General features: G+C 38.6%; 1 protein-coding gene across 2 annotated transcripts in view; it reads left to right on the forward strand.

The window, feature by feature from the left end:
• Positions 1–343: 343 nt before the first annotated feature.
• The window catches only part of LOC136843782 (uncharacterized), a 37,164-nt gene continuing 24,750 nt past the window's right edge, over positions 344–12,757 (forward strand). The window contains exons 1-5 of one of the 2 annotated variants that reach the window (XM_067112504.1): positions 344–619; positions 1,673–1,869; positions 2,398–2,814; positions 3,051–3,381; positions 8,213–8,347. In XM_067112504.1, the coding sequence (XP_066968605.1) occupies positions 546–619; positions 1,673–1,869; positions 2,398–2,814; positions 3,051–3,381; positions 8,213–8,347 (1,154 nt within the window). In that variant the 5' untranslated portion in view covers positions 344–545. The remainder of the gene's footprint in view (positions 620–1,672; positions 1,870–2,397; positions 2,815–3,050; positions 3,382–8,212; positions 8,348–12,757) is intronic. The other variant, XM_067112505.1, reaches the window with a different exon arrangement.

A 12,757-nucleotide genomic window follows, 5' to 3' on the forward strand; every position in this document is an offset into this window, starting at 1 on the left:
TGTATGACTCACGACCACAGAAATTATCAGCCCATCAGCATGCAGATAGCCCGCTAGTATGACGTCAGTACTCATGACGTCACCATTAGAAATGCCAACAAATGATGTACGATAAACATCCACAATTCGTCTGAAATCAACCGATATACTTATATTAAATTCCATTGATAAGCTATCACTTTGTATGTAAATTGTCACGATTTTGATTTATTTAAACACTTTTTCTTGTTTTATTGCAATAATTTGACATGGAGAATAAACTACAAAGGCAAAAGTTATTTATACGACACTTTTTGAAACGTTTCACGATAGTCGTTTTAAAGAGACTGAATCAAAACAAATCAGAGCGCGAATCTCAAAATCGTCGATGCGAGGCACAGAAATAGCGAAGATAAAATGTCTTCCGTGGATTTATTAAGTTTTGATGGATTTACGAGCATCATTTTAAAAGACGACAACTGCATTACTTAGGGGTAGTTTACAGAACGACGAACGCGCCTTTAACTCATTAACAACGACTCTAAATGAAAAATTGCATAGACTAAATGTTGCTCTGCATCGGCGATATATGTGCTTTCGGAGATAAGCGTCATATTGAAAAGAAGAAAACATTCACAGGGTAAATATGCAACATTAAGTGCTCTCAAATTAGTCTAGCTAGATTTTTAAGTAGCCTAGCTTTCCGTAGGTAGCCTAGTTTAACATTTACATCAGGCTATTAACCTTATCCATATTAGCTAGATTTTTAGCAAGTAGGTCAGAGTAGGCTAGGCCTATAAGTTAAAAAGTTAAGTAAGGTCTATAACAGGCTAGACTAGGCTACCTTCTCATGTTCTTAGGTGTCATGATCTCATCTCAGGTTGCTATGATTGGCCTAGGCCTATGCGAGTAGGTAGGCTAATTTAATGTTATCCTACAGATAGGCTAATGTAAGTTAGGCCAAAGCTTGGTCTGAGATAGCCATTGTCACTTATCATTTTTATAGCCAGGTAGTGGCTAGCCCACTTGGTTTCATATGCATAGGCCTAGACCAAGCCTAAGCTAGGCTGTGTTAGGTTGGAAAGGCCTAGCCTAGTCTACTGCCTACTAGTAGGTCATATGTTTAGGATATGTAATATAATAGCCCACTGCCAATGGTACTATTTTTGCCTCATTTGATGTAAATATGTCTGTGCATATTTTTGGCCTAGGAAATAACTTATTTATTTACAGGTTGTGAAGTTAGGTAGATGTTTTAGGTTAGGCTAGTGCTCCAATTTCATTGTTTTTCTACTTTTCACCCACTTTGTCTCCCCCACCCAAAACCCCTGGTTCTTGCCTGTGGTCCACTAAGATTGTTGGGTGGTTGTAAGGATTATTCTGTCCATTTTATTAGTATTGACATATTAAAACAGTTTTTAGAAAGATTTACTGTCAAAAACAAAGGAAATAAGGGATGGAGCTATTCTATACAATTACCCTAGCAAGTGTTAGTTTATGAATAACAGTTAATAGGAATGTATATTTTAGGTTATAAAACAGACCCACAACTTTTGATATTTTAGATGTTACAAGGGTTAAGTGTTCCCCAAATGCCAGTTTCTTGTCAAGAATGACTTGAAGGGATTTACCAGGAGAGAAGTGTGCTACAATTCTTATTTCTATGCTATGCCTAATTTTGTTTTATTTTCAGATGTCCATTTGCCATAAATATCAAGATAAAATTGATAACCAAAGCTACGTTTAAGATGGATAAAAAAGTACGAGATTTCTCATGCTACATAACTATCCAAGGGAGGCACAATCACAGTACTGAGTCTGCAGCAGCTTTAAAGCAATTGCGAGTGCTTCCAGACACCAAAGAAGAATTTATGCAGTATTTTGCATTAGGTTAATATTTTTATTGTCAGTTACTTTACATTAAGCTAAGAGAGTAAATTTGTTATTTCGTTTTTTTATTGTATTTATATTCTGATATAAAAGGTCTAGTAAGTATATGCATGAGTTTCCTGTGTGGTAGCTTATGCTTTGAAAATAAACCAATCCTTTATAAATGCCTTTAGTTTGCTACATATTTTCTTTGAAGTGGAATAATTTTTAAACTTTGTTGCCTTAATTTTTGTTGCTATATATATGTGTGTGTATATATATATATATATATATATATATATATATATATATATATATATATATATATATATATATATATATATATAGCGTATATATATATATATGGTATAATGGCCCCTTTCCTTAGGCTAGTTATTTTTATAAGAATTAAATCTCTGCATTATTTTGATTGTAAGACTTGTTTGTAGATGTGGACACTTCACTTCTTATTCTAAAGAAGGTATACATGAAGTTTGTGCATTATTTTTTGTTTTGAACCAGTTGTCACTATGAATCTGTCTTTCCTAGGTATGACCCCATGCCAAGCTGCTAGATTCCACGAGGAAAAATTTGGATTAGATTTATCTCTCATTGCAAATAGTGCAGCAATTAATCCATCCAAAAGGGCTGTGGCTTATATTCATGAATGCTGGCTTCAGGAGCATCACGGCAGTATTGTCGGAAATAGTATGTTTAATGCTATCAAGTCATACGCTGAGAAAAATAAAACGAGCACAATTAGAGTTGAAGGTGATGAAGATAGATTCACCATAGTTTTAGTCACTGAGTTTATGCTTAGGGTGCACAAAGAATTGAGAGAAGCAGGAGAACTTGTAGATCAACTCAACACCAGTGGCACAGTACTTTTATGTTCTGGACCTGCTGGTGCAGCTCCTCTTGGTGTTCTTTTCATGTCTTCCCAAATTGAAGAAGCTTATGAAGCAGGTGTGTACTGCTGTGCATTTAAATGTACATTTTTTATGTATTAGAAAAATTCCATATTTTCTGAAATTTAATAATCTTAGATTATGATTTAATGTAACTACTGGAGGGTGACCTTAACAAAAGAAACATATGTATATATATAATTTATTCTCTCTTAATTTTTATTATTGGAGTTAAACCAATAAGTGAAAAGGTTTACATTGTAATGATCATTATTTTTTATGTTTTTTGGACAGGTTTTGACATGCTGAAGAATGTACTGGGAGAACATGGATTTTTTGGCAAAGGCTTTCCTGACAGTTTTATCACAGACAACATTGACCCTGAGAGAAAAGCTTTGAGAAAAGTGTGGCCTAATGCACAGTTATTTTTGTGCATATTCCATATCCTCCAGCAGTTATGGCGGTGGGTTTGCAATACCAGCCATGGGATACAGAAAGACAATCGCCAATTGCTGATGCAAGTAGTACGAAAACTTGTTTATGCGGATCAAGTAGACAAGTTTGATGAAGTATGGGCCAGTTTTTTGCAGAGTCCAGAAGCACATAAGTATAACCAGTATAGAAGGTAAATATTCCATGACTTTGTAATACATTTCATGAAGAGATTTAATTTCAACATATTTTGCGTAATTCAAAGATAGAAAACATCATCAGTGAATTTTTATTATTTTTCATTGTGATGTATAATGCATTTGGATGAATGTGGTGGTTGTCATATTTATTTATTCTACCACAGTGTTTAAGCAACAACTCCTAGAAATAATTTCTCAGCATTGAAGGGAGCATTGTGTTTCATAAATCTTCATGAATAACTTTTTTTACTGCTTTGATGTTTTTGGGAACACTAAAATACTATTAAGATTCTTCTGTTGTATTCATGCAGCTTATTAAAAAGGGATAAATTAATCACAGTGTTTATGTCAATGAGCACTTCATTTCTGGAGCAGAACTCACAAAGCAGAAAATGTCATTTATGTACCGGGTAGCATTCATATGATGCACACTGAGAAATTATGAAATTCATTGAACCACTTACTGGCTATCTCTTTATTTTATAGCGTATTGCTCCTCGCAGTATACATTCAATGTTCATAATCGTTATTGGTGTACCTGTATTTGTGATAAACTATAGCCTCCTCGCACTAACCTGGTGGAGAAGCCCCGCCCACCACTGTAACTGCATGGATTGCAGGGTTCGTCAGTATTGTATCTATTTCGAATTTAATTGATAACAAGCATACAAAATGTAACATCTTTACAAAATCTTGATGTAATATATAAATTCCTACTCTTTCTGCATAGTTGCTGTCACTGAAAAACTTGTCATTGTATAAAAAAACGAAGAAAAAAAACGAGTGCAACTATATGCAAAGAAAGGGGAGGCGTGCTGGTTAATGGAACAGCTATTATTTTGGCGGGATATGGAATCTTACACGTGTCACCTCATCAGCTGATTTCATTGACGTCAACAAATTTCTGATATTTTTCATCTCATTTGAAGGTAAATATTTACATAGCTTCATATATTTACCTATTTAATTTCCTGCGTAATCTAGCACAAAGTAAATGTGTCTTTTTATATTTATATTCCTAATGAGCGATCGGAGGAGGAAGATCAGGTAAGCATTACCCATATATAAATCTATTAATAATTTTCCCCAGCTCGCCAGTTCCAATCAAGTTGTTAAAGGCCACACGTGTCCGTAGAGGGTTGGTTAGGAATGGAAGGTTTGATCCAGTTCAACAAAGTGGGGTAAACTTTCAGAAAAGTGTTAGATATCTCCTAACAAATAAGGTGAAAAAAAACTGGTCTAAAACGAGGCATTTTCTTCCATTCGTTTTGTTTTATTTATTTTTTGTATTTTGTTTTTATCTTATTTTTTTTTTTTTTATCCAATGGCAATATTGAGTACCAGTATAGGATTTTATCACAGAGCTGAACTATAGTTACGAGAGTGCTTATTCCATATGTAGTCAAACTCAGAAATCATTGCCAGAATTTAGAATACTTGGAGATAGTTGCGTTTCACAGATCGGTTAGGCTATTTACTAAAATTCCTTGGTTAAGTGGTTGAATCTGGTGGAGCAATTGGTAGCCTCATATGGGTCTAGCTCCAACAATTGTATCAACCATAAAATTATATCTCTTCTTTATTTACCCTTTGTTTTATGTGACTATACATTTTAAGCAATTATAGTATGAGGTTTGTTTATGAATATATGCAGTCGTATTGTAAATGAAGCCATAGGCTATAGGCCTATATGTGGTTAATTGCCTTCGTTTGTAAACATTCACTTTTAAATTATAACTTTAACGTTATGTCATTTTAATACATGTTTCTTGGCATATAGGAAAGATACATACATATGATTTTCTACATATATTTCCCGATTCAGTATTATTATTTTTCAATAAATACATTAAAAACTATATAGCTTTTATATTTCCCCTTCAATTAGCTCGAAAATAGCATAAAATTTACGTAGTCCTATAGCAAATTTTAGATCACCTTAAACCGAAGAGTATTGCTCTTACGATTAAACCCAAACATAAATTCAAATACAAATTAAAGATTAGTTAATCAGTAAAAATAATTATGTGTTGTCGCCAGAACAATGGCTGTTCCCTTTCTTTGCATACAGTTGCACTCGTTTTTTTTTTCTTCATTTGTTTTTATACAATGGCAAGTATTTCAGTGACAGCAACTATGCAGAAAGATTAGAAATTTATATATTACTGTTGTGGTGTAGAATAGATAGGGAAATTAGATAGAAAAGAGAGAGAGAGAGATAGAAAAGAGAAAAAGTTAGGAGAAGGAGAGAGAAATAAGAATAAAGAGAGAGGCAAAGAACACAGTGATAACGCCCAAAAGCTGTTGTTGTATCGTGATTAATACGCTGATCAAGGCAGGATGTTTACATGAACCATAAGCAGTATATCGTGTTGAAGCCATAAAAACAGTCATAAAAGTGAGAAATAATGGCCTCGCGATTAAGCTAACCAATTCATGAGTCAGCACAGCCTAAATGCTTACAGCAGCTGGTTCTATAGCCCCGCCTTCTCAGGGAGGTGTTTTCGTGGAAGTTCCAGGAATTTGGGGGTTGGCCCAAGTGATGTACTTCTTCGACCTCCAATCAATTATACTTGGGAGCGGTCTTTCACACACCCTCCTAAGATCACCTCCAATCAAGTCCTCTAAGGAGAGATTTGAATCACACCCACTACAGTCCTTCCAATCAGCTACTTGAAGGGGAGGCCTTGCTGATTAATCCTTCCAATAAGGCTAGAAGGAGGTAGAGTTTGCAGATGACAAGTTTTCTAGGGGTTCAACAAGCTAGAGAACTATGACTAGAGAAGAGTTCAGAACTGTGTCCTTCAAGGGAGAGTACATCTCCCCTCGCTTTAGTATTCCCCATAGAGACTGAGTCAAGAGTGATTCGTTTTCTATCATTGTAATTTGTTAATTTTGTACTGATCCTTATAATAATATATACTAATTAAAGTTAAGAAATTACCGATCTCGTCTCTGCACTCCTTTCTGAGAGATATCAATACTTAAAATAACTAAATAAAGAAGATAGCACATCATCTGTAAAGCGATCTGAAGGACACATCGAAAAGAAACCAAGGTAAGAAGAGAAAGACTAAAAATCATACAAAACAGAAAGAGGAGAAGAGATAATCCTTACATTACATCAAGATTTTTGTAATGATATGCTATGTTTTGTATGCTTGTTAATGATTAAATTCAAAATAGATACAATAGTGACGAATCCTGCAAGCTATGCAGTTACATGGTGGGAGGGGCTTCTCCGCCAGGTTAGTACGAGGAGACTATAGTATCATAAGCTGCATTTTTTTTAATATTTATATGTCTACAGGTATAGTACAATCTAAAAATAGTTTAGTCTAGGGGTTTTCCTTGTGAAATTATTGATAAAACTTTTGATATTTACTTTGTTACCATACGTCCACTAGTTAATGATATAAATTTATTGAAGAAAACCTCAACATTCTTGGAGCGTTGAATTGATGGAAGTCAAGGACTTTTGGCCTCAGTTTTTTTCTCTTCAAAAATTTTTCAATTTACAGTCAATCTGAACACTGAACAATAAGTACCTAGCCTTTAGTAATTGCAGTCACTTAAGTGTTATATTTTTGTCCGGATGTAATGTGCAAGATGAGAAGCATTCTGTACTATCTTCAAGCGTGCATCCTTATCGACTTCATTGTTGAGCTGCTTTTGTTACTTGAGGTATATCTTTGACGGGTACACTAATGTATCTACAGTTGGTGAAAGTTGGCCATTGTGTGTCCTTCGCATGGGATACTATTCTATCTCCCTTTTGCGAGCTGCTCATATTCTCCTGGTATTGGTGCCTTGATAGTCCTGTTGGCTTTGGTTTGGCATGTTGCCTATGTGGGTTTCCAGTTGGTTGAGGTTGGGTCGAGATGGAACTCTCTCTTTATATTTATATCTAGATTAGTACTAGTAGACGCTTTTATTTTCATGCTAGTAACATTATTTTCTTGACATTCATCTTCATTATTTTCATCATGCCATTTCCATAATTAGTGATTTCCACATAATAGTATCATCATATATTATTTATAGAATTGTGTAATATTTTTTTCCTTATATACTGGAATTGAGTAGTAGGAGAAGTTTGAAATTGTCAGTGCAAGCTGCATGAAGAAAATTTTGATAATCATGAACAAGCCATCTCTTTGTTTGGAACATGAGTTAATTCCATTGCCTTAAAGTCGAGTATTTATGGGCATGATATCGTTAAGCATAACATGTATGATTCCACTAAATCTTAGACTTAATGGAGCCCCTCATTGGGTGAACGGTTACTGTTCTCGAGTGTCACTCAGTTGACCCGAGTTCAATTCCCCCTCACCAATGAGGACTCAGAGAAATGTATTTCTGGTGATAGAAATTCACTTGATGTGTTTTGGATTCCATGTTATGCTGTAGGTCTGACTGCGAATAATCATTGGTTCCTTGCAGTGTAAAAAGATCATACAATACAGTAAACTAAAAGTAGATGGAGGAATTTATTAAAAACCTAGTGTTGAAATTCAAAGAATGATGTCTTTCATGGTTTAATTGCCATTAATATTAATATCTTGCATGAATGTACATGCATGGTAAAATAAATTTTATCCTGACATACAAAATTTTAGCTTTAAGACTGTAGCTTTATAATGCTATGAAATAAAATTGTCTATGATATTAAGTAGTGTTCAAGAGTATAAAGCATTTATATCATGGCTCTTGAGTTGAGATTGTTATCGCAAATAATCTTCCTGATGTTATGTTGGTGTGTGTTTTTTTATTACTTTAGAGTGCACAATAATACTGTAATTAAGTTGCTCAAATTTCCTACAGATATCTCTGGAGGTTGGTACAGAGGCGAGAAGAGTGGAGTTTATCATTTAGAGCAGGAAAATTATTTCATGGACATAACACAAACAATTACGCAGAAAGTACCATCTGCATAATCAAAGATGTCATTCATAACAGGTCAGTTTGAAGCCTTTCCTCCCAATAAATTTAGTATAGAGGCCAGTCCATTACCATATGTGTAGTAAAACTAAAATACTTTACCAGAATTCAGTTTGAATTCTGATATGTAAACTGATTTGCATCACTTTACAGGCAGGTTGGGAAAATTGCAGAATTCAAAAAGAAATTTAACAAATCATAATGTAATTTTACTAGGATTGAAAGTAATTTTTTTTTTTTAGTTTGGTGAGTACTTAAGGAATCAAAAATTGAAACTTATTGCTGACAATTTTCACTAAACTGTCAATAAGGCACTAGATGATTATCAATTTATTTTACTGCAAATGTTGTTTCCTCATTTTGCTTAACTTTATTGGAATTTTTCCTGTTGGTGTTCTCTGGTATAGAACTTCTTGCCTTTCACTAAGAGTTCCAGATGTCTTAGAATGTTGAAGGCTTAGACCTAAAGTGTAAAAAAACAAATACTTCTATTTGGAATGCTTACGAAGTTTAATGTTGCTTTTAATATGCAAGTTAATTTATCCATATCACAGTTGGCATGCTATCATGAAATAAATTATTTTAAGTCTGGCCACTTTTTCTTTTCCTATGCAAGGCCTATAATACAAGTCAGTTGATTGTATACATCAATGAACTATTTGTTTCATTATAATGTCTTACTAAAACACTGTAAAAGCTTTTATCTCTTAAAATTCGACACGTCCGAGATATAAATTTCCAAACTTTGTTTGGAACGTTGATATAATTGGCAGGAGACCCAACCCCACCGGATGTCGGTGGGGATGGAATGGAAGGAGACGTGCCCAGTAAACATCCCCAGTTTCAATCTGGGGTGTATTGTGAACGCATCTCGCGCGTCCGTTCGTCTCAAACTGTTTGGTTTACTTGATCTCGTTGCGCTTCTTTCTGGCATCTCTTTTTGGTGAAGTACTCAATATCTTGTTTGTTAATCTAGCTAGCGTAGCTCTGTGAATTTGGTAGCTATGTCGGATTCCAGTTTCTCTGGATCTAGAGTTTGTGCAGGGAATTTGTGCTCTTCCAAACTGGTTAAACTTAAGTACGACCACCATTCTTTGTGTACGGCATGTAGGGGTCAGGAGTGTTCCCAGGAGAACACATGCAGTGAGTGTATGGAATGGAGTCAGGAGTTTTGGCAAACGTACAGTTCCCATCAGGTAAAGCTGGTTAAGGAGAGGGATAGGAAAGCTTTTATGCATAAGGAAGCTAGGTTTAGTTCTTCGCGGGTGGCATCAGCATCATCTCCTTTACCGGCTGTTCCTTCCTCCTCTCCTACCCCCTCCTCTACCGCTGCTCTTTCCCCTCCTCATATTCCCCCCTCTTCTTCACCAGCTTCCCAGTATGTTTTCCCTAAAGCCAAGCCCAACCTCGAGGCTGATAAATCAGAATTTGTTCTTTTCAGAACTCAAATGGAAGCTCAAATGAACGGTTTCATGGAGTCTGTCTTAAGTTTAGTGCGTTCGCGCCATAGTCCGGGCGTTAGCGTTGGTGATGACGTCAGTGTTGGTGATAACAATGTGGTTGTTCGTGATCATGTTTCAGGCAAGTCTGCTTGTTTTTCTGACTTCTGAGCAAAGGCAGCTGTCCTGCTCGCCTTCTGAGGCTAGAAGACAGTCTGGCGCTGGTGAAAAGGTCAGAAATTCTTGCCCACGAGCAGGCTCGTCCTCTAAGGCACCGGAAAGCCTCAGTCCTGGTGGTGATAGTAGTAAGCTTGACTCGTTGGCGAAGCATCGAAAAGCTTCGAGGAGTCGCAAAAGTGAATCTCGCAAGGCCCCGGAGAGTCGTAGCCGCGCAAGTTCGTGTAGTGTTTCTTCATTGACGCGTAGCTCTTCTCGCCATCGCCGACATCGCAGGATCGTGTCCCCAGAATTTTCATCAAGACGGTCGTCGTCGAAACATCACTCCTTAAGGTTAAGTTCTTCAGATGAGAGTAGCAGCAGTTCATCTCCAGTCTCTTCATCTTCCAGCTCTTCAGATCCTCCCCCTCCTCGTCATCGCAAGTGGGATCATACCTCTCGACTCTTAAAGAGGCAATCTTCCGATAATTCCTGCCCTAGGGACCCTAAACTCATTAAGAAAAGGACAGCTAGCCCTACACCTGGTTACTCAGCGTGGGGTTCCGATCAAGAAAATACATTTCAGACGCTCCCTCCCAGGTCACCTAAGTCAGTCAAGGTGCCTAGCCCTCTCCAGAAAGCTCTGCCTCAAGTGCCCGTTCCTCTTCCTCCTCCTCCTACACAGGAAGTGTCTGCTCCTTTGGCTTCAACCTCACCTTCCCAGGAATCTAGTCTGCTGGAAGAGAAGCTAGAAAAGATAGTCCACAAAGTCCTTGGTATTCCTGGGGACCAAGAAGTTGTTCCTCCTCAACTCCTGGACGATCTTGGCATGGAACCGATTCTTTCTGGTGAAGAGGAAGGTCTCGTTGACTCAGTGCCTTCTTCTCATTACGCTTCTCTACTCAACTTTCTGCTACAGTCGTACCCTCAACATTTTCAGCCGACAGCCCCCTCTTCCCCGACTTCCACATTGCGTCTGGGAAAGCAATGTCCTGACACTTCCCTTCCCAAATACTCTCCACCGCCTCCAAGAAAGCCTTAAAGGAGGTAGAGGCTTGGTTGGAAGCTAAGAGATCCTCGGGTAAATCGTCGTTTGCGTACCCTCCTTCAAAGCTGTCGAAAAGGAGGCAAAATTATTACAGCACAGGAACTTCTCCTTCACTGGGCTCTGCAATCTCAGCACAAGGGGACTTTGGCTCCCTTGTGGACCCTTCAAGACGCATTTCCTCTGAAGCGGCCAAGACCTTCTTTTCTGCCCTGGATGTAGAACATTTTTCCAAGAACCTCTACAAGCTCCTAGAGATTGTCAGTTTTCTCGATTGGTCAATGGGAGCTATCTTTAAACAGGTTGAGCAGGCTAATGTCACAGAAGATGTCTTGGAGAGAATCACGGGATTCCTTTCCTACACCAACATTGCTATCCATGATACGGCAAGCGAACTTTCCTCCCTCTTCGCCATGGCCACTCTGAAGAAGAGGGAGACTTGGTGCTCTTTCTTATCTAAGGCTGTGACTTCTTCGCAGAAGACAGCTTTGATGTTCGCACCTTTTGACAAGGAAGGCCTTTTCCCAGAAGCGGTAGTCCAGGCCTGCTCCCGCTCCTCTGACCAAGATGGCATCTCCTCTTAACAGACATCCATTTCGTAACTCCAGACCCAAACCTTATTCAAGGCCCCGCTCCAACTCCAAGGGTCACAAGTTCTCCTCGAAGCCCCAAAGTCGTCCTGCCAGTAAGTAGGAACCCTGTCCTCCATGCGCCGGTGGGGGCCAGACTCAGTCTCTTTTGGAGGAATGGAGAGACAGAGGTGCAGATCAGTGGGTGGTGCAGGTGCTCCAGCTAGGCTACCGCCTTCCGTTCGTCCAACCTCCTCCTCTCTCCACTTCTCCCATTTCCTTGACAGCATACTCAGGAGGCTCAGTCAAGTTTTCGGCCCTAGAGACAGAAGTCCAGTCTCTCTTAGGGAAAACGGTCATCAAAGAAGTACAGGATGTGTCAACCCCAGGATTCTACAACCGCCTGTTTGTAGTCCCCAAGTCATCAGGGGGTTGGAGGCCAGTTCTCGACGTAAGCGCTCTCAATCTGTACTTAGTGAAAACCAAATTTTCCATGGAAACGAACCGCTCCGTTCTCCAGGCTCTAACTCGAGGGGATTGGATGGTGACCCTCGACATGGAAGATGCCTACTTCCACATTCCAGTACATCAAGACTCCAGGAGGTATCTTCGGTTCGTTTTCAAGGACAAAGTTTACCAATTCCGGGCCCTCTGCTTCGGCCTGTCGACAGCCCCACAGGTATTCACCAGGATTTTCGCCCCGATAAGTCATTGGCTCCACCTGGAGGGAGTTCGGATCTCCTTGTACCTCGACGACTGGCTACTCTGTTCATCATCAAGGTTAGCTCGAGACTTAGGGATTCTGATAAACACGGAAAAGTCAAGCTTAATTCCTTCGCAGAGGATTCTTTATTTGGGGATGACTCTGGACAGTCTAGCTTTTTGGGCTTTTCTGTCCCCCAAAAGGGTTTCCTCCTGCCTTCTGACAGTGGAGAAGTTTCTCCTCCTGGACAGTTGCTCCGCCCGTCAGTGGATGGCTCTCCTGGGAACTCTGTCGTCAGTGGAGCAATTCGTCAAGTTAGGTCGTCTACACATGAGACCCTTACAGTTTTTTCTGAAGAGTTCTTGGGACAGAAGAACTCAAATGGACTCCACGATCTTCAACATTCCCCCCGACGTCAAGAGGCATCTTCTTTGGTGGAAATCACCGGAAAGACTTTCGGAGGGTCTAGATCTCCTCCCAAGACAACCATCTCTGCAGATGTTCTCAGACTCATCC

This window comes from Macrobrachium rosenbergii, chromosome 12, assembly GCF_040412425.1.
Source record: "Macrobrachium rosenbergii isolate ZJJX-2024 chromosome 12, ASM4041242v1, whole genome shotgun sequence".
In the NCBI taxonomy this organism is placed as follows: Eukaryota; Metazoa; Arthropoda; class Malacostraca; order Decapoda; family Palaemonidae; genus Macrobrachium; species Macrobrachium rosenbergii.